The sequence below is a fragment of the Pristiophorus japonicus genome, chromosome 18, assembly GCF_044704955.1.
Source record: "Pristiophorus japonicus isolate sPriJap1 chromosome 18, sPriJap1.hap1, whole genome shotgun sequence".
Taxonomy (NCBI): domain Eukaryota; kingdom Metazoa; phylum Chordata; class Chondrichthyes; family Pristiophoridae; genus Pristiophorus; species Pristiophorus japonicus.
In genome coordinates, this window is record NC_091994.1 from 54,375,976 (window position 1) to 54,397,371 (window position 21,396).

Genomic DNA, 21,396 nt, shown 5'->3' on the forward strand with positions numbered 1-21,396 from the left:
ACTTTGGAGGCGGTTCAGAGAAGGTTCACTAGGTTGATTCTGGAGATGAGAGGGTTGACTTATGAGGAAAGGTTGAGTAGGTTGGGTCTCTATTCATTGGAATTCAGAAGAATGAGAGGTGATTGAAACACAAGATTATGAGGGGGCTTGACGTGGTGGATGCAGAGAGGATGTTTACATTGATCGGGGAGACTAGAACTAGGGGGCATAATCTTAGAATAAGGGGTCGCCCATTTAAAACTGAGATGAGGAGGAATTTCTTCTTGGAAGGTTGTAAATCTGTGGAATTCGCTGCCTCCCAGAGCTGTGGAAGCTGGGACATTGAATAATTTTAAGACCGAGATAGACAGTTTCTCAGGAAGTGGACCTGAGTCCATGATCGGATCAGCCATGATCGTATTAAATGGCGGAGCAGGCTCGAGGGGCCGTATGGCCGCCTCCTCCTATTATGTTCCTATGACCCCTCCAAAACATCCTCTCTCTCCAGCATTGCAACATTCTCCTTAACCGATACTGCCACCTCACCTCCTTTATTTCCTTCCCTGTCTTTCCTGAAGCCGTATATCCAGGAATATTTATTACTTAATCCTGCCCTTTGAGCCAGGTGTCCCATTATTGCCACATCATATTCCCATGTGGCTGTTTGCACCTGCAGCTCACCAACCTTGTTTACTATGCTTCGTGCGTTCACGTACATACACTGTAAACCTACCTTAGACCATCCTGTGTTCTCTGTCTGACCCCACTTTGTATCTTACTTTTTATTATTTTAGTGCTATCCATCTCCCAGTCCTTTGTGCCCTTTATTTCTCCTTTCTAATGTTACATCCTGGTGCCCATCCCCCTGCCAACTTAGTTTAAACCCTCTCCAACAGCACTAGCAAACCTCCCTGCGAGGATATTGGTTCCGGCTCTGTTGAAGTGCAACCCGTCCGGCCTGTACATGTCCCACCTCTCAGAACTGGCCCCAAAGCCCCAGGAATCTGAGACCCTCCCTCCTGCACCATTTCTCCAACCACGCATTCATCTGCTCTATTCTCCTATTTCTATACTCGCTCGCGCAGGGCGCTGCCAGTAATCCAGAGATTACTACCTTTTGAGGTACTGCTTTTTAATCTCTTAGTTCCCTAAAATCTGCCTGCAGGACCTCATTCCTCTTTCTTCCTATGTCGTCGGTACCGATATGGACAATGACCTCTGGCTGTTCACACTCCCCCCTCAATGTTCTGCAGCGCTCAGTGACATCCTTGGAATCACGTCTATGGCCACAGAAACGCCTGTCGCTTCCCCTAATTATCAAATCCCCTACCACTATTGCCTTCTCTATCCCTTTCTCCTCCCCCAAACAACCACGAGCCACCTGTGGTACTGTGGGCTTTGGTTTGGCTGTACTCCCCAGAGGAACCATTGCCCTGGTTGGAGAGCGAGCGAGATGCACTCAGGGGATTCTTGCAATACCTGCCTGGTCCTTCTTGTCTGTCTGGCAGTCACCCATTCCCTCTCCCTGCGCACTCTTTAGCTGCAGGGTGAACACCTCCTGAAACTTGCTATCCACATTGCTCTCAGCCTCACTGATGCACTGCAGTGATGCCAGCTGCTGCTCAAGCTCCAAAACCCAGAGCTTGAGCTCCTCCAGCCGACGCCACTTCCTGCACATACGGTTGTCCAGGATATGGGCAGCGTCCTGGATTGCCCACATGGCACAGGATGTGCATTCCGTGGGACTGAGCTGCCCTGCCATGCCTCTATTTAATAGACTATTAACTAACTTACAAAAATAAACTTAAGACTAAGGGTCGTAAAAGTCGGGCTTTATCTCCAGCCGCTTTACTCGCTCTCAAAGTCTTGATTCACACAATTATTTATAAGTTATATTAATTAGTTTATCTAGTTACGTTCAAGAGAATAAAACGCTAAAACTCACCCACCAATCACCTACCTGCAGTCTTGTGACTCTTTGTGGTGGCCTGATTTGGATCAGAGGGGCCATGTGTGGGGGAATCTACAGCACATGTTGTGCACAGCATGTTGTGCACACCTCTGGTGCCACTGCCTACCCTCCAAGGTTTTCTTTAAAGATGATATATTTTAGATGGGTTTATTGACACTGATCTCGCTTGACTGTAGCTGATTGGTTTTCCTCTTTGTATTTCAGGAAGAGAAAAGAACTGCAAGGTTTTGGAGACGATGGCCGTGAGCTGACTACTGGTAATTAAAAAAAGTTTAAAATTCTGTCAAGACCTCCGAGTTCAGAGTTTCCTTGTGCAATCTGGTTCTCCCAGAATGTGTCACGGGCTAATACCTGGTTACTCTAATTGTAGCCTGTACTTTTCCCATTTGCATTTGTATGTGCACTTTGGCTGCCGCTCCGGACTTGAGCCACTCAATACTTGTCCACTTTTTAACCCCTTTCCTTTTCTCTCAGAATCATAGAAATTTACAGCACGGAAGGAGGCCATTTCGGCCCATTGTGTCCGTGCCGGCCAACAAAAGAGCTATCCAGCCGAATCCCATTTTCCAGACTTGGTCGGTAACCCTGTAGGTTACGGCACTTCAAGTGCACATCCAAGTACTTTTTAAATGTGGTGAGGGTTTCTGCCTCTACCACCCTTTTAGGCAATGAGTTCCAGACCTCCTCCACCCTTTGGGTGAAGAAATTTCCCTTCAAATCTCCTCTAAACCTTCTACCAATTACTTTAAATCTATGCCCCCTGGTTTTTGCCCCCTCTGCTAAGGGAAATAGGCACTTTCTATCCACTATATCTAGGCCCCTCATAATTTTATACACCTCAATGAGGTCTCCCCTCAACCTCCTCTGTTCCAAACCCCCCCCCCGCCCCCCTGCTCTTATATTCTATGTCTTGGCTAATAAAGGCAAGCATTTGGTATGCTGCCTTAACCACATTATCTAGCTGGCCTGTTACCTTCAGGGATCTGTGGACCTGCACTCCAAGGTCCCTTTGTTCCTCTACACTTCTGAGTCCTACCATTTAATGTGTATTCTCTTTCCTTGTTGGCCCTCCCCAAATGCATTACCTCACACTTTTCCAGATTGAATTCCATTTGCCACTGTTCTGCCCATCTGACCAGTTTATTGATATCTTCCTGCAGTCTACAGCTTTTTTCTTCTTTATCAACCACGCAGCCGATTTTAGTATTATCTGCATACTTTTTAACCCCCTATATTCAAGTCTAAATCATTGATGTACACCACAAAAAGCAAGGGACCTAGTATGAGCCCTGCAGAACCCCACTGGAAACAGCCTTCCAGTCACAAAAACACCCATCAACTTTACCCTCTGCTTTCTGCCTCTGAGCCAATTTTGGATCCAATTTGCCACTTTGCCCTGGATCCACGGGCTTTTACTTTCGTGACCAGTCTGCCATGTGGAACCTTATCAAAAGCCTTGCTAAAATCCATATACACTCCATCAAACACACTATCCCCATCTATCCTCCTTGTTACCACCTCAAAAAAATCAATCAAATTTGTTAGACACGACCTTCCCTTAACAAATCCGTGCTGACTATCCTTGATTAATCCGTGTCTTTCCAAATGAAGATTTATTCTGTCCCTCGGAATTCTTTCCAATAATTTTCCCACCACTGAGGTTAGGCTGACTGGCCTGTAATTACTCGGTCTTTCTCCCTTTTTAAACAAAGGTACCACATTAGCAGTCCTCCGGCACCACACCTGAAGCCAGAGAGGATTAGAAAATGATGGTCAGAGCCTCTACTATTTCCTCTTGCTTCTCATCAGCCTGGGATACATTTCATCCGGGCCTGGGGATTTACCCACTTTCAAAGCTGATAAGCACATTAACGATTTAGATGAAGGAATTGAGTGTAACATCTCCAAGTTTGCAGATGACACTAAACTAGGTGGTGGTGTGAGCAGTGAGGAGGACGCTAAGAGGCTGCAGGGTGACTTGGACAGGTTAGGTGAGTGGGCAAATGCATGGCAGATGCAGTATAATGTGAGGTTATCCATTTTGGGGGCAAAAACACGAAGGCAGAATATTATCTGGATGGTGGCAGATTAGGAAAAGGGGAGGTGCAACGAGACCTGGGTGTCATGGTTTATCAGTCATTGAAAGTTGACATACAGGTACAGCAGGTGGTGAAGAAGGCAAATGGTATGTTGGCCTTCATAGCTAGGGGATTTGAGTATAGGAGCAGGGAGGTCTTACTGCAGTTGTACAGGGCCTTGGTGAGGCCTCACCTGGAATATTGTGTTCCTAATCTGAGGAAGGACATTCTTGCTATTGAGGGAGTGCAGCGAAGGTTCACCAGACTGATTCCAGGGATGGCTGGGCTGTCATATGAGGAGAGACTGGATCAACTGGGCCTTTATTCACTGGAGTTTAGAAGGATGAGAGGGGATCTCATAGAAACGTATAAGATTCTGACTGGACTGGACAGGTTAGATGCAGGAAGAATGTTCCTGATGTTGGGGAAGTCCAGAACCAGGGGACATAGCCTTAGGATAAGGGGTAGGTCATTTAGGACTGATGAGGAGAAACTTCTTCACTGAGTTGTTAACCTATGGAATTCCCTGCCGCAGAGAATTGTTGATGCCAGTTCATTGGATATATTCAAGAAGGAGTTAGATATGACCCTTATGGCTAAGGGGATCAAGGAAAGGGGTACTGAGGGAATGATCAGCCACGATCTTATTGAATGGCGGTGCAGGCTCGAAGGGCCGAATGGCCTACTCCTGCATCTATTTTCTATGTTTCTAATACTTTCTGTTTATTTCATCTAATATTTCACACTCCTACCTGATAGCTATGTCTGCTTCGCCCCTCTCCTTTGTGAAAACAGATGCAACATATTCATTAAGAACCCTACTGACACCTCCTGCCTCCATGCACAGATTACTCTCGATCTCTACCCTTTCTTTAGTTATCCTGTTACTCTTAATGTATTTATAAAACATCTTTGGATTTTTCTTGATTTTACTTGCCAAAAATTTTTCATGCTCTCTTTGATTTCCTAACATCCTTTTTAATTGCACCTCTGCACTTCCTATACTCAAGATTCTGCAGTATTTAGCCGTCGGTATCTGTCATAAGCTTCCCTTTTTTTCTTTATCCTACTCTGTATGTCCCTAGACATCCAGGGGGCTCTAGATTTGTTAGTCCCTCCCTGACCGTTCTCTCCTGTCATTATGCCTCCTTTCATCACTCCTCTATGCTGCTTAAAACCTACCTCTTTGACCAAGCTTTTGGTTACCTGTCCTAATTTCTCCTTATGTGGCTCGGTGTCAAATTTTTTGGCTCTTAATACTCCTGTGAAGCAACTTGGGACGTTTCACTACGTTAAAAGGTGCTATATAAATACAAATTGTTGTATATTGGATTCCATGTGAGGGAGGGTTTTCACTGGTAGAATCCCTTCACTGCGCTCATGTCATCTCCGGTTACCTGTTCCCTTCTTGCACTCACTTACCCCCCACGTGCTGCTTGTGAGGTGGGGGGAGGGGGTTGATAGTGCTGTTGGGGAGGGTTTAAACTAGCTTGGCAGGGGGATGAACCTGAAAATAGATTCAGTAGGGCGCAGAGTAAAACTGGAATTAGAAAGCAAAAATAAAGAAACTGAATTTGAAGGAGAGGAAACCAGCAGGAAAAAAAGGGTAAAAAAAAAAACACATTTAAAGGCACTTTGTCTAAATGCATGTAGCATTCGTAACAAAATAGATGAGTTCATGGCATAAATAGATACAAATGGGTATGATCTGATAGCCATTACAGAGACGTGGTTGCAAGGTGACCAGGACTGGGAATTAAATATTATGGGGTATTTGACAATCCAGAAAGACACAGACAGAAAGGAAAAGGTGGGGTAGCTCTATTGATAAAGGATGGAATCACTGCAATCGTAAGAAATTATATTGGCTCAAATGATTAGGGTGTTGAAACAGTTTGGGTGGAGACAAAGAATAAGGGGAAAAAGTCATGGGTGGGAGTCGTCTCTCGGCCCCCTGTTGGACAGAGTATAAACCAGGAAATAGTGGGGGCTTATAAAATAATCATGGGTGATTTTAACCTCCATATTGATTGGACAAATCAAATTGGTCAGGGTAGCCCTGAGGAAGAGTTCATAGAGTACATAAGGGATGGGTTCCTTGAGCAGTATGTAACAGAACCAATCAGGGGGCAGGCTACCTTGGATCTGGTCCTGTGTAATGAGACAGGATTAATGAACAAACTCCTCGTAAAGGATCCCCTCGGAATGAGTGATCATGGCATGGTTGAATTTCAAATTCAGATGGAGGGTGAGAAAGTTGGATCTCAACCCAGCGTACTATGAAGATATGAGGGCAGAGTTGGCTAAAGTAGACTGGGAAAATAGATTACAGTGTAGGACGGTTGATGAACAGTGGCGTACATTTTAAGGAGATATTTCACAACTCAAGAAAAATATATTCCAGCGAGGAGGAAAGGGTGTAAAAGAATAGATAGCCATCCGTGGCTAACTAAAGAAATAAAGGACGATATCCAATTTAAAGTGCATTCAAAGTGGCCAAAACTAGTGGGAGGACAGAAGATTGGGAAGCTTTTAAAAGCCAGCAAAGAATGATTAAGAAAGGAAAGATAGACTATGAAAATAAACTAGCATAAAACATAAAAACAGATAGCAAGAGTTTCTATAGGTATATAAAAAGGAAAAGAGTGGCTAAAGTAAATGTTGGTCCCTTAGAGGACGAGACTGGGGAATTAGTAATGGGGAACATGGAGATGGCAAATTCTGAACAAATATTTTGTATCAGGCTTTACGGTAGAGGACACAAACACAATTTCAACAGTGGATAGTCAAGGGGTAGTGGGGGCGGGGGGAGGGGGGAAGGAACTTAACACAATCACAATCACTTAGGAGGTGGTACTCAGTAAGATAATGGGACTAAAGGCAGATAAATCCCCTGGACCTGCATCCTAGGGTCTTAAGAGAAGTAGCGGCAGGGATAATGGATGAATTGGTTGTAATTTAGCAAAATTCCCTGGATTTTGGGGAGGTCCCAGCAGATTGGCAAACTGCAAATGTAATGCCCCTATTTTTAAAAAAGAGACAGCCAAAAAGCAGGAAACGATAGACCAGTTAGCCTAACATTTGTGGTTGGGAAAATGTTGGAGTCCATTATTAAAGAGAAACAGTAGCAGGATATTTGGAAAAGCATAATTTGGTCAGGCAGAGTCAGCATGGATTTATGAAGGAGAAGTCATGTTTGACAAATTTGCTGTAATTCTTTGAGGATGTAACGAACAGGGTGGATAAAGAGGAACCAGAGGATGCGGTGTATTTGGACTTCCAGAAGACATTTGACATGGTGCCATGTAAAAGGTTACTGCACAAGATAAAAGTTCAAGGGGTTGGGGGTAATATATTAGCATGGATAGAGGATTGGCTAGCTAACAGATAAGAGAGTCGGGGTAAATGGAAACCAATAATTAGTGGGGTGCCGCAGGGATCAGTGCTGGGACCCCAACTATTTACAATCTATATTAACATCTTGGGAGAAGGGACTGAGTGTAACAGCCAAGTTTACTGACAATACAAAGATGGGAGGAAAAGCAATGTGTGAGGAGGACACAAAATCTGCTAAAGGAAATAGACAGGCTAAGTGGGCAAAAATTTGGCAGAAGGAGTGCAATGTTGGAAAGTGTGAGGTCATGCACTTTGGCAGAAAAAAAATCAAAGAGCAAGTTATTATTTAAATGGAGAAAAATTGCAAAGTGCTGCAGTACAGCAGGACCTGGGGGTACTTGTGTATGAAACACAAAAGGTTAGTATGCAGGTACAGCAAGTGATCAGGAAGGCAAATGGAATCTTGGCCTTTATTGCAAAGGGGATGGAGTATAAAAGCAGGGAAGTCTTGCTACAGTTATACAGGGTATTGGTGAGGCCACACCTGGAATACTGCGTGCAGTTTTGGCTTCCATATTTACGAAAGGATATACTTGTTTTGGAGGCAGTTCAGAGAAAGTTCACTCGGTTGATTCCGGAGATGAGGTGGTTAACTTATGAGGAAAGGCTGAGTAGGTTGGGCCTCTAGTCATTGGAATTCAGAAGAATGAGAGGTGATCTTATCAAAGTATAAGATTATGAGGGAGCTTGACGCGGTGGATGCAAAGGGGATATTTCCACTGATAGGGGAGACTAGAACTAGGAGGCATAATCTTAGAATAAGGGGCCACCTATTTAAAACTGATGAGGAGGAATTTCTTCTGAGGGTTGTAAATCTGTGGAATTTGCTGCCTCAGAGCTGTGGAATCTGGGTCATTGAATAAATTTAAGACCGAGATAGTTTCTTAACTGATAAAGGATTAAGGAGTTATGGGGAGTGGGCAGGGAAGTGGAGCTGAGTCAATGATCGTATTAAATGGCGGAGCAGGCTCGAGGGGCCGTATGGCCTACACCTCCTATTATGTTGTATCTGTGTCGCACAGGTTTGCAGAATTGCTGTCTTTCTGGTTTGGGCAGTTCTGAACTCCTGAGCACTGTTTCAGATGTATGTTGTGCAGTTTGCTTTGGAATAAGGCTTTCAGCAGAATCACTGCTGAATTTTCTACTTTTTTTGAGGAAAACCTTTTCAATGGGAAGTCAAAAATGTACAACGCAGAGCTCTTTATCGGAGAGCAAAATTAGTGGATCATTTTAAAAATGGGAAATTCAATGGTTGGAAATTCACAATTATGTAAAGCAGGAACTATTATCTCAAAACAAGAATAGTAAATGCTTTGAGTACAGGCAAATATTTGATGAGGGGAATAAATAGAGATGTAAATTCTTTCTGAAACCTTCAGTGTTAGAAATGTTAGAATGGAGTGGCATCAAGTACAGAGCGAATGGTGCACATCCAGTACCAAGCCACCAGGTGGCAGGTCTGGCTGTGTTTCAGAAGCTCTTGCTGCCCCCATTCCTCGTTACTGCACAGCCAAGCTTCCCATCAGAGGCCAAAATCCAAGTGGCTTTGTCCAAGCTCCCTGATTGGAGCTCTCTGGTCGAAACCTCAGAATTCACACTGACCCAATTTACTGTGATGCTGCATTATCGGATTAAAAGTTTTTTTTTTAAAAGCATAACATGAGAATGTGTAATTTGAGGGGGCAGGAAAGTCTAGGTGGAGTACTTTTCATTCAAAGCACACTCTGTTCTTCTTGAACAAAATGATAGTCTTGCTAAGTGTGTGTGTTTATTTTTAAAGAATGCCCATTTGTTCCTGACACGGAGATCCTTTGAAGAGGTCCCAGTTTACAGGGTTCCTAGTTTGATGTGCCAGGGTTTAATGGTTGTGCGGGGTGTCTCGGGTGGATTTAAAGTTACGTTTCTGCATTTTGTAGTGAATCCACTTTGGAGTACATGGGGCTAATTCCAGTGGCCCGAACGCTATGGCAGTGAGGGTGGACTTGGTCACCAGTCTCTGGGACAGTGGGAACACTGATGTTTGCTTTTAAAATTTACAAATATCTGGTTTATTTCTTCTATAGAAAAAAGGTATAGTTTGAGCAATAAACATACTCCCTAGAAGCAGAGCTGCACTGTCGGAGATTCCCTCTTTCAGATGAGACGTTAAACCGAGGCCCTGTCTGCTCCCTCAGGTGAACTCAAAGCATCCCATGGCACTATTTCAAGGAAGAGCAGGGGAGTTATCCCTGGTGTCCTGTGGCCAATATTCATCCCTCAACCAACACCTAAAATAGATCTGGTTATTATCACATTTGTGGGATCTTGCTGTGCACAAATGGTCAGCAGCGCTTCCCTACATTATAACATTGACTGAACTTCAAAAGTACTTTATTGGCTGCAGAGCTTTGGGATGTCCTGAGGTTGTGAAATTCGCTGTCGAAATGAAAGGTTCTTCTCCTTTTGCTCGTTCCATTCTCTCTCTCTCGTCTTTCTTTCTCCCTCATGCACACCCTCGCATGTCCTCCCTTGTCTGCCCCCTCTCCCCTAATTTGGTGGCACCGGCAAATATTAAATGGGGTAGAATAAGAGGGGTACAGATACATAAATAACAAAGTAGTGATGCAGAGTTAATAAGGCCAGAGAGTAGGGGTAAATGGTAGCTATTCACAGTGGCAGAGCTGGGAAGTGTTCCACAAAAATCAGTGCTGGGACCACTGTTGTTCACAATTTACATTAACAATTTAGACTTTGGAATCAAAAATGCAATTTTTAAATTTGCATATGGCACCAAATTGGTGATAGCCAATACTGAGGAGGACTGCAACAAATTACAGGAAGATATTAATAAACTTGCAGAATAGGTGTATAATTGGCAAACCTTGTTCAACACAGATAAATGTGAGGTATTACATTTTGGAAGGAAGAATTGTAGGGTGAGTCTCTAGGTGGGGTAGAGGAGCAAAGGGATTTCTGAATATGAATACACAAATCACTAAAAACAAGGCCATAAGAAAGCCAACTAAGCAATAGGGTTTATTTCTACAGGGATATAACTGAAAAGTAGTGAAGTTATGATAAACTTATATGGAACACTTGGAGTACTGCGTACAATTCTGGTCGCCATATTACAAAAAAGGGATCGAGGCACTAGAGAGGGTGCAGAGAAGATTTACAAGGATGATACAAGAAATGCGAGGGTATACCCATTAGGAAAGGATGAACAGGCAGGCTGAGGGGTGACCTAATAGAGGTCTTTAAAATGATGATAGGTTTTGATAGAATAGATACAGAGAGAGTATTTCCACTTGTGGGGAAGAGCATAACTGGAGGCCATCAATATAAGATCGTCACCAAGAAATCAAATGGAATTCGGAAGGAACTTTTTTACCCAGAGAGTGATGAGAATGTGGAACTTGCTACCACGGAGTAGTTGAAGCGAATATTATAGATGCATTTAAGGGGAGGCTTGACAAGCATATGAGGAAGAAGGGAATAGAGGGGTATGCTGATGGTTAGATGAGGAAAGACAGGAGGCAGCTCGAGTGGAACATAAATGCCGGCATGGACTGGTTAGGCCGAATGGCCTGTTTCCGTGCCGTATATCCTATGTTTAAAAAAAAAAGCAAACCGCACTGGGGTTCATTGCTAGAGAGATAAGAACATAAGAAATAGGAGCAGGAGTAGGCCACCTGGCCCCTCGAGCCTGCTCCGCCATTTAATAAGATCATGGCTTATCTGATCATTGACTCTGCTCCACTTCCCTGCCCGCTCCCCATAACCCTTTATTCCCTTATCGCTCAAAAATCTGTATCTCCGCCTTAAATATATTCAATGATCCAGCTCTCTGGGGCAGAGAATTCCATAGATTTACAATCCTCCGAGGGAATTCCTCCTAATCTCAGTTTTAAATGGGCGGTCCCCTTATTCTGTCCTCTGGTTTTAGTTTCCCTTGTAAGTGGATATATCCTCTCTGCATCCACCTTATCGAGCCCCTGCATTATCTTGTATGTTTCAATAAGATCACCTCTCATTCTTCTGAACTCCAATGTGTATAGGCCCAACCTATCTTCATAAGTCAACCCCCTCATCTCTGGAATCAACCGAGTGAACCTTCTCTGCAAATATATCCTTCCTTGGATATGGAGACCAAAACTGTACGCAGTACTCGAGGTGTGGCCTTACCAATACCCTGTACAGTTGTAGCAGGACCTCTCTGCTTTTATACTCTATCCCCCTTGCAATAAAGGCCAACATTCCATTTGCCTTCCTGATTACTTGCTGTACCTGCATACTAACTTTTTGTGTTTCATGCACAAGGACCCCAGGTCCCTCTGTACTGCAGCACTTTGCAATTTTTCTCCATTTAAATTATAATTTGCTTTTCTATTAATTCTGCCAAAGTGGATAACCCCACATTTTCCCACATTACACTCCATCTGCCAAATTTTTGCCCAATCACTTAGCCTGTCTGAAAAGCCGAGAAGTTATGTTAAGCTCGTATAGAATCTTGGTTAGACCACATGGAGTACTGTGGACAGTTCTGGTCTCCATAATGTAAAAAGGATATAGAGACACTGGAGAAGGTGCAGAAAAAACATTTACTACAATGATATCAGAACTGAGAGATTATACCCATCAAGGAAGATTGAACAGACTAGGATCTTTTCTCTGGAAAGTAGAAAACTGAGGGATGACATGATGGAGGTCTTTCAGATTATGAAAGGGTAGACGTGGAGAAGATGTTTCCACTTGTGGTGGGGGGGGCAATAAATATAAGATTGTCACTAATAAATCCACTAGGGAATTCAGGAGAAACTTCTTTACCCAGAGAGGTTAGAATGTGGAACTTGCTACCACAGGGAGTGGTTGAGGTGACTAGCATAGATGCATTTAAGCGGAAGTTAGATAGCCATATGAGAGAGAAAGGAATAGAAGGATATGTTGATTGGGTTAGATTAATTAGGATAGGAGAAGGCTCTTGGTGAGCATAAACACCAGCACGGTCCTTTAGGCTGAATGGCCTGTTTCTCTACTGTAAATACTATGAAATACACCACAACCTTGGCTGATGGATTTGCATTGCTGAATAATTGTGCAAACGTTATGATACTTAATGTTCGCCTTAAAACGTGTGTGTGTGTGGCATCTTGGTTTGTAACTGTCAGCAGGTGTATCCTGTTCATGCTTCATTCCTATATTAATTTGCCTGTCTCTCCATCTCTCAATGTATGCTCCATTAATCACAGATCGAAGTGGTTGTATCAATGGTTGGGAACTGCCAATTGTTCAGTGCTGTTTTCTCTGCTCTCCCCTGACTGCTCTGATACCTTGAGAAAAATCCCTTCCCTGTGGCATTCCTGAACAGAGACCCAGGTCCATCCTGGTCGTCACGTAATACAACAATAACGGAGTTGCTTACTCCTAGCAATCTATTTCTCAGTCTACAACAGACCCAGACACAAGGCGAGGAAAACCCCCAGTGGTGTAGAGCTTTGGAAACCACAGGTCCAAAGTCCCCTGTTCCTCCCAAGCTTGCTACACTTGCCTCGCATCATGTCTCAAATTGCTCATGTAAAGTGAAGAAATTTGTCGCCCCAGTCCAGACTGAAGCAGAAGCCCAAGGGATGGGATTTTTCACGGCTGGTGTGGTCGATCTCTCTGAATCCATGCATTTTATCCGAACACTAGATTTCAGCTTTATTCTCTTTAATTTCTTTTTAACACAGTTTAAAAATAAGCTTACTTCCTAGTAGCTGCCCCCTTTCTTTCTCCCTTATTTTATATTTCTATAAATCTTTCTTTCTCTCTCCTGCTTCTTTCCTTCTCCTGCATCTCCTGAGACCTGCGGGAGAGTCTGTGCTCCAGCTGCTACCTTGGTTGCACATTGAACAGGAGGGGATGGGGAAGAGGGAATAATTTACCTGAAATCTGATTCTCTGGTGGCTGCTTCACATCAACAAGGGGAGCATTTTCAGGCTGTCTGATGTCTCCATTTGGATTTTGTTGTTTTGTCTTTAGCCATGTGATCAATGATGCAGCTTCCTTAACTTGTGTTAGTGAAATTGAGTAGCTCTTCTGTTCCTGCTCTTTATTGGCATAGCACCTTGCATGAACCTTTAGTTATCTGATCAGTGCTTCTCGACTAAATCGCTCTGTCTCTAATCTATCTCCCTCAGAAACCCACCAAGAACCTGCGCTTGCCCCCCCCCTCCCCAACATCTCGCCCTGCCTCGCTATGCATTATAAACATTCATTCATTGTTGGATTCCTTTTCTTCCTGTTACTTCTTAACTATATACACTTCCTGGTTTAACATCCCCATATATTGTCTGATAGAGGTTTACTTCCTTGTTCTAGTTCACTTCAAAGTTCTGAGTTCCTGTGTGTGCTTTCAACATTCCCCACGGGACACTGGACAGGAGGAACAGCACTGTCCTGGCAGTTGCTGAGTTTTGATGTGTGGATGTCCCCTGATTGGCCTGCAGGATTAGCCCAGGTGCACATCCAATGTCCATGGAAACTGTTTGGGCAGTCCTCTTTGCCAGGCTGACATGGGAGATCTGGAGTGAGCAAACCCAGAAATATATGTTTCATGTACAGTGTGTACTTTCTGTACATTTCACACTTAAAAGAAACAAAGACTTTCACGGCCTTGGGAGTAATTTTTTGTAGTGTAGCCATTGTTGTAACGGCAGCCAATTTGTGCACCAGATCCCACAAACAGCAACGTGATGATGACCAGATAATCTGTTTGATGTTGGTTGAGGGATAAATATTGGTCAGAACACTGGGGAGAACTCCCCTGCTCCACTTTGAAATAGTGCCATGGGGATCTGTTATATCCACCTGAGAGGGGAGATGGGCCCTCTGTTTAACGTCTCACTAGGAAGACGGCAGCTATCCCTCAGTACTGCACTGGAGAGTCAGAGAATGGAATCGTGGAAACATAGAATAGTTACAGCACAGAAGGAGGCCATTCGGCCCGTCGAGCCGGTGCCTCCCTAGATTATGTGCTCAAATCCCTGGACTGGGACTTTGACCCATGACCTTCTGACTCAGACGACAGTGCTACCGTTGAGCTACAGGCTGCATACATTCATTCACATACATGCAGCAGCTGGAGGGAGAATTAAACATAAGTGCCTGACAATGGAGGCAGCTTGAGCCTGGAGCTATTACAGATCCTGTCAAGGACAATGAGAAATAAAAAGTAACAATGATGACATCACAAGGATGTAGAACAGTGGTTCTTCCAGATCAATTGAATCACTGGATAGGGAATGAATCTTAAAGGCAACTAATAACTGATTTAATTTCCTTCAATTGCTGATTTTCTCATTTTAACAATTTATAATTATGGTATATATTTTTTAATTTTGTTTAATTATAATTAATCTTGTACTGATTTTACTATTGTACACTCCTTTTTGTATTATTTACAATGTAATTTGAATATTTTTTAATAGTTTTTTCGCCTGTGTCTATCTGCGTGCACATTTTGGCTGCCGTTCGGACCCGAGTCTTTAACCTCTTTTTACACGTCCTTCTCACGCTTTTTCTCTCTCTCCTTCAATGGTCAATATCTAACGTGGTGTAAAATTGTTGTGAAGCTCCTTGGGATGTTTTACTATGTTAAAGACACTATATAAATTTGTTGTTATTATTCTTGGACAACAACAACAACTTGCATTTATATAGCGCTATTAATGTAGTAAAATGGCCCAAAGAACTTCACCGAAGTGATTATCAAACATAACTTGACACTGAGCCGCATAAGGAGATATTTGGACAGGTGACCAAAAGCTTACGAAACATGAAAAATTACGGAAGGGTAAAGACCATCTGGTCCATCGAGCCTGTCCCACACAATTGCGATACCTTGTGTATCACAACATATACACTCCACCCCACCCCAAACCATATGATCTCCTGGGAGAGGAAAAAAACAGATTTAAAAGCCCAGTCCAATTTGGGGGGGGGGGGGGGGGGGGGGGAAATCTGAGAAATAACTCTCCGACCCATCTAGGTGATCAAAACTAGTCCAAAAGATCACTCTGGCCATTAAATTCCCTGCAGTACCTCCCTTCTGTAAGAGGTCATCTCTGCTGCAGCTAGAAATAAATACAGCTTTTGCTTGAAGGAATTCAGTGAGTCTACATCCATCACATGAAACGGCAGCTTGTTCCAGAGGTCTACTATTCTCTGGGAAAAGAAACCACCTCCTGACATCTAGCCTTATACATCTTAAAGGGGAGGATCTCAATGTCCCTGACTGACAGAATTATAAACTTATAGCACAGCAGGTGGCCATTCAGCCTGTCATGCCAGTGCTCCCTTCCTGCAAGTGCAGTCGTGCTTGGTCCCACATCCCTGGATTTTGTCCGTAACCCTGTTAAATTCCTCACCCTCGAGCACCTGTCCAACTCCCTTTTTATAATTATTTATGGAATCGGCTTCTACCACCTTTTCAGGTAGAACGTTCCGGATCCTGATAACTGAGTGAAACATTTCCTCCACATCTCCCCTCTAGATCTTTTGAAAATTATTTTTTAATCTATGGCCTCTAGTTATTGACCATATTTACTCTTGTCAAAACCTCTCATCATCATAAATCTCTATATGGTCACCTCTTGACCTTCTCTGTTCCAAGGAGAACAGTACTCTCCTCATAACTGAAGTACAGGTGTCTCATCCCTGAAAAGCCACCTCTGTACCCTTTCTAAGGCGTTGACAGCTTTCCTGAAATGTGGTGCCCAGAATTGTCCATCATGCTCCAGCTGTGGCCTAACCAGTGATTTATAAAGTTCTAGCATGATCTCTTCACTTTTATATTCTATGTCTATATAAGTAACCCATATGCTTTTCAAACCACCTTATCAACTTGCCCTGCTACCTTTGAGGATTTGTGTATATGCACACCAAGGTATCTCTGCTCATCTACACTTTTCAAAATTGTGCCATTTATAGTATACAGTCTTTCCATATTAGCCCTCCCAAAGTGCATCACCTCACTTCTTCACATTGAACTCCATCTGCCATGCTTCTGCCCATTTGTTTCTGAGAGGGGATCTCATAGAAACATATAAAATTCTGATGGGATTGGACAGGTTAGATGCAGGAAGAATGTTCCTGATGTTGGGGAAGTCCAGAACCAGAGGCCACAGTCTAAGGATAAGGGGTAAGCCATTTAGGACTGCGATGAGGAGAAACTTCTTCACTCAGAATTGTGAACCTGTGGAATTCTCTACCACAGAAAGTTGTTGAGGCCAGTTCGTTAGATATATTCAAAAGAAAGTTAGATGTGGCCCTTTACAGCTAAAGGGGTATGGAGAGAAAGCAGCAATGGGGGTACTAAAGTTGCATGATCAGCCATGATATTGAATGGTGGTGCAGGCTCGAAGGGCCGAACGGCCTACTCCTGCACCTATTTTCTATGTTTCACCATCCTGTCTGTCATCCTGAGCCTGTAACTATCCTCCTCACAATCCTCTACTTTGCCATGTTTTGTGTCCTCTGCAAACTTTATAATGCCCCCTGCACCTGAGTCTAGGTCGTATATAAAAATTACAAATGGATCCAAAACTGACCCTTGGGGAACACTGCTGCAAACCTCCTCCCAGTCTGAAACAAACATCCATCCACCATCACCCTTTACTACCTGTCATTGAGCCAATTTTACATCTATACCGTCACTTTCCCCTTAAATTCCATTGGCTTCCATCTTAAGCCTGTGTGATACTTTGTCAAATGACTTCCGAAAGTCCATACGTACAACATCTACTGCCCTACCTTGATCAATCTTCTCTCTCACCTCATCAAAGAATTCAATCAAGTTCGTCAGACACAATTTACCTTTAACAAATCCATGCTAGCTCTTCTTGATTAACCCATTCCTTTCCGAATGAAAGTTTATTTTGTCCCTGATGATGGTTTCCAATAACTTCCCCACCACTGATGTTGGGCTGACTGGCCTGTATTTTCCTGGTTTATCCCTCTCCCCTTGAACAGTGGTATAACATTTGCAACCCTCCAGTCCTCTGGCACAGCTCCTGGATCCAATGAGGATCGAAAGATTGGGACCAATGCTTCTGCTATTTCTACATTTGCTTCTTTCAGCAACCTGGGATGCATTCCATCTGGACCAGGTGACTTACCAACTTTTAGTAATGCTCATCTTTATAGTACTACTTCTCTATTATAATCCTGTCCATAACTTCCCCCATCTCTTTTAGTGTAACCTTCACAACATCCACTTCCTTTGTGAAGACAGATACAAAGTAGACATTTAATACTCTAACCATGTCCTCTGCCTCTACAGGAAGATTTCCCTTTGGGTCCTTAATTGGCCCAACATTTTCCCTAGCAAACTTCTTACAATTTATTTGTTTATAAAATGTTTTAGGGTTCAATTTAATGTTGCTTGCTGATCTTTTCTTGTAACCTCTTTGCCTCGTATTAACTTTTTCAATACCCTCCTGTACTTCCCATAATCTTCCTGGTTTTTAACAGAATCTTGCTTCTGACATTTTTCATAAGCCTCCTTTTTCTATTTTATTTGAACTTTTATTGCATTTTTCATCCAGGGTGCTTTTGCTTTGGATACTCTATCTTTTCCCTTCAAAAGAATATGTCTAGTTTGCACCTGAACTATCTCTTCCCTGAATGCCCTCCATTACTCTTATTGCTTTATCCTGCAATCGCCTTTTCCAATCTACCTGTGCTAGGTTCCTTCTTAATCACTGAAATTAGCCCGTACGCAGTTGAGCATTTTTATCTTTGATATTCTCTGGTTTCTTTCCATAATTACTTTAAACTAAATTATGTTGTGGTCACTGTTATCAAGATGATCTACTGTAACACACTCCACTTGCTCTTTGTTTATCCAGTCATTGTTGTGACTATGATTCTTTTCTCCTCCTTTTGTACTTTTTAACGATTTTGAATTTTCTTCTCATTTTCATTACCATTTGTCAAGTTCCAAGTTCCATCGTGAAGATGATCACATCCTGTATTGTTTTTGTATTGCGCTGTCGGTACTGCCAGTACGCACTACACACCCTCAACCCTTGAGGCTGGAAACTCTTGCAGCATCATTATCTCTCCCTCCAACATTCCAGGGCAGACTGTTGCAATGGATGATGTGACAACCAAACAAACCAAAAGCTAACAATTGATTCTAATCTGACTGGGATGGTATATTTAGACATCATGTTATGCAGCTGTGCTTTGAAAGCTGTGCAGACTCTTCACTTTGTATCCTGTAGTTTTCCTGCCTAGCACTTGGTGCATGTCCTTCAAGAGGTGTTATTTATATATTTTTCAGTAGTTCTAATTAAGTTGATATACTGTCCAGGGGATCCAGAGTTAAGCACGTTGTCGTTTCATCTCCAGGACCTAGGTTGAAAGACAGATGCAAGAAATAAAAAAAATTGCATTTGTATAGTGCCATTCATGACTGTGGAATGTCCCAAAGTGCTTTACAGCCAATAAGTATTTTTGAAGTGTAGTCACTGTTGTAATATAGGAAACGCAGCAGCCAATGTCTGTACAGCAAGATCCCACAACAATGACTGGATAAACTTTTTAGTGATGCTGGCTGAGGGATGAATATTGACCAGGAAACTGGGGAGAACACTCTCTTCTTTCTCCATTAGTGCCATGGGATATTTTACATCCACCTGAGAGGGAAGACAGGATGTCTTGTCCGAGAGGTGGCACCTCTGACAGTACAGCACTCCCTCAGTACTGCACTGGAGTATCAGCCTAGATTATGTGCTCAGGTTTCTGGGTTGGGACTTAAACCTACAGCCTTCTGACGCAGAGGCGAGAGGGCTACCAACTGAGCCACGGCTCATACCTCTGTAAAGGTTCCCCCTAGGTGTTCAACGGCAGTAGGAAACAAATCGCTGGCTTCACTCACAGAGCACCAGCATGGCTGTTGTGGAAAATAAAAAAAATCACATTGGCCCAACAGCAGCATCCTTCTGAAGTAGGAGTAATGGAGCCTTCCACAACATCCACCCTATGTTATATGTAACGGTGGGTACATGCAGACACTGAGTGCAAGATGTGGACCAAAGCAGATTGATTGCCTTCCCCAGTGATCAGGTAACCTATTTGATGTTCAACCTTGAAAGTGAAGTTAAGATTGCTTGAGGCAAGTGGGGACATGTTTTGTTTCCAGCGCTGCTATCCTCATTTAAGTCGGCGTGAAAAGACCCAGGCTGAATAATTCTTGAGGGACAATGTATTGGAATTGTTCCCAAATCCCAGTGTTGAGACAAGTCTTTCTGTTGCTTAGGAGTTGGGGAGGGGAGGGGAGGGGAAGGGCGGGGCTATGGCAGCAGCGGGGAGGCGGACTATACAATCGAACCACTGAGGCAATGGTGGCCTCACCATTATTGGTTTGTTTCTCAGGTGATAACGTCAGAGAGTTCCTGCTGAGTCTGCGATACTTCCGCATCTTCATCGCACTGTGGAATATCTTCATGATGTTCTGTATGATTGTGTAAGTCCAGAAACTGTGCCATCTCTCTGTGAAATGTTTGTTTAAAAAAAAATCAAAACAGAAAATGCTGGAAATACTCAGCAGGTCAGGCAGCATCTGAGAGCAAGAGTTAACATTTCAGGTCTGACAAAAGGTCATTGACCTGAAATGAAGAGCAGATTTCCGGCATGTTCTGTTTTTATTTCAGATTTACATTATCCGCAGTATTTTGCTTTTATGTTTGTTTAAAAAAGCTGTTTTAGGCTGAAATATTTAAACAGCGTTATAGGATTCTGCTTCAAGCCTCTCTGCAATGGATTAGCAGTAAACTAATAAAACAACCTGCACCATGTCAACTGACCCTGAATCTTGTTTGGCTTTCACTTATTAAAAGTTGTGTTAAATTATCTTCAAATCCAACAGAGCAGCGTGTGCTATACTGCTGGGTGTCTGTTGTAGAAAGTTACTGATCTCGGTCTTACTGCTGTATCTGATGGGATAGCCGGGTCCCATGTTCCTACAGCTGGGAGGGAGACTCGTAGTGTCTTCTTCCATTGGCGGCCGTGCCTTCAGCTGTCTAGGCCTTGAGCTCTGGAATTCCTTCCCTAAACCTCTCCGCCTCTCTACTTCTCTCTCCTCCTTTTAAGATGTTCCTTAAAACCTACCTCTTTGACCAACCTCTTTGGTTACCTGTTCTAATATCATCTTATGTGGCTCAGTGTTAAATTTTGTTAATGCGCCTATTAGGTTTTATGTGAGGGGGGCCTTGGGGCATTTTACTACATTAAAGGTGGTGTATAAATGTAAGTTGTTGTGGTTCTGAGATAATCCCACAGCCCGAGTCGGTACCCACTATCCTCCGCGTGCCCAGTCCCTAATCCCAACTACGATGAGGCGCAGAGCAGAGAACGCGTCTTCCAGCGTCTGATTCAGAGTACTGTTAGCAGAAGCTCAGCCAAGGGATCAAGTCTGCTGCGGAGAGACCCGAGGAGAGATGGGGGGATGGGGGGGGGGGGGTGAATACCTGGGGCCGCATTTCACCCACAACCTGCAAAAGATAGTTGGAATTCTACCAAATACAAATATTTATCAGTTCAGTCCAAGCTGAGCCCAAATAACACAGGCTGTGGGTTAAAGACTTACAGATTATTTGACTTGGGTTATAGAGTGGGAGTGTTCATTGTGACCTTGTGTGTCCAACCACTGAGTGAGATGTGTGACATTCTGCCCTGACTCACTGTCCAGTTCCTACCTTGTCCTATGGATGTTCAAAATAAGGCTCCGCTTAAAAATCGGTGGTTTGCGACATGCCATGACCAATGGTCTTTAGATGCCTTATCAATCAAAGATCCCTGTCGCTTTTCGGTGCTTCCCCTGCTAATCGGGCCTGTCCTGCACATCCAGTACTTGGCTCTTTTTGCTTAGCTTTTTAATGCCCCAAATAATTTCACAGTGCAAATATCCAGATTGTTATCTGACAACATGGATGCAGACTGGCTGCT

General features: G+C 43.3%; 1 protein-coding gene across 1 annotated transcript in view; it reads left to right on the forward strand.

Annotated features, from left to right (window-relative positions):
* smim7 (small integral membrane protein 7) overlaps positions 1-21,396 on the forward strand; it is a 41,513-nt gene that overhangs the window by 14,006 nt on the left and 6,111 nt on the right. Inside the window, exons 3-4 of the mRNA XM_070860062.1 lie at positions 2,156-2,208; positions 19,825-19,915. Of these exons, the coding sequence (XP_070716163.1) occupies positions 2,156-2,208; positions 19,825-19,915 (144 nt within the window). The remainder of the gene's footprint in view (positions 1-2,155; positions 2,209-19,824; positions 19,916-21,396) is intronic.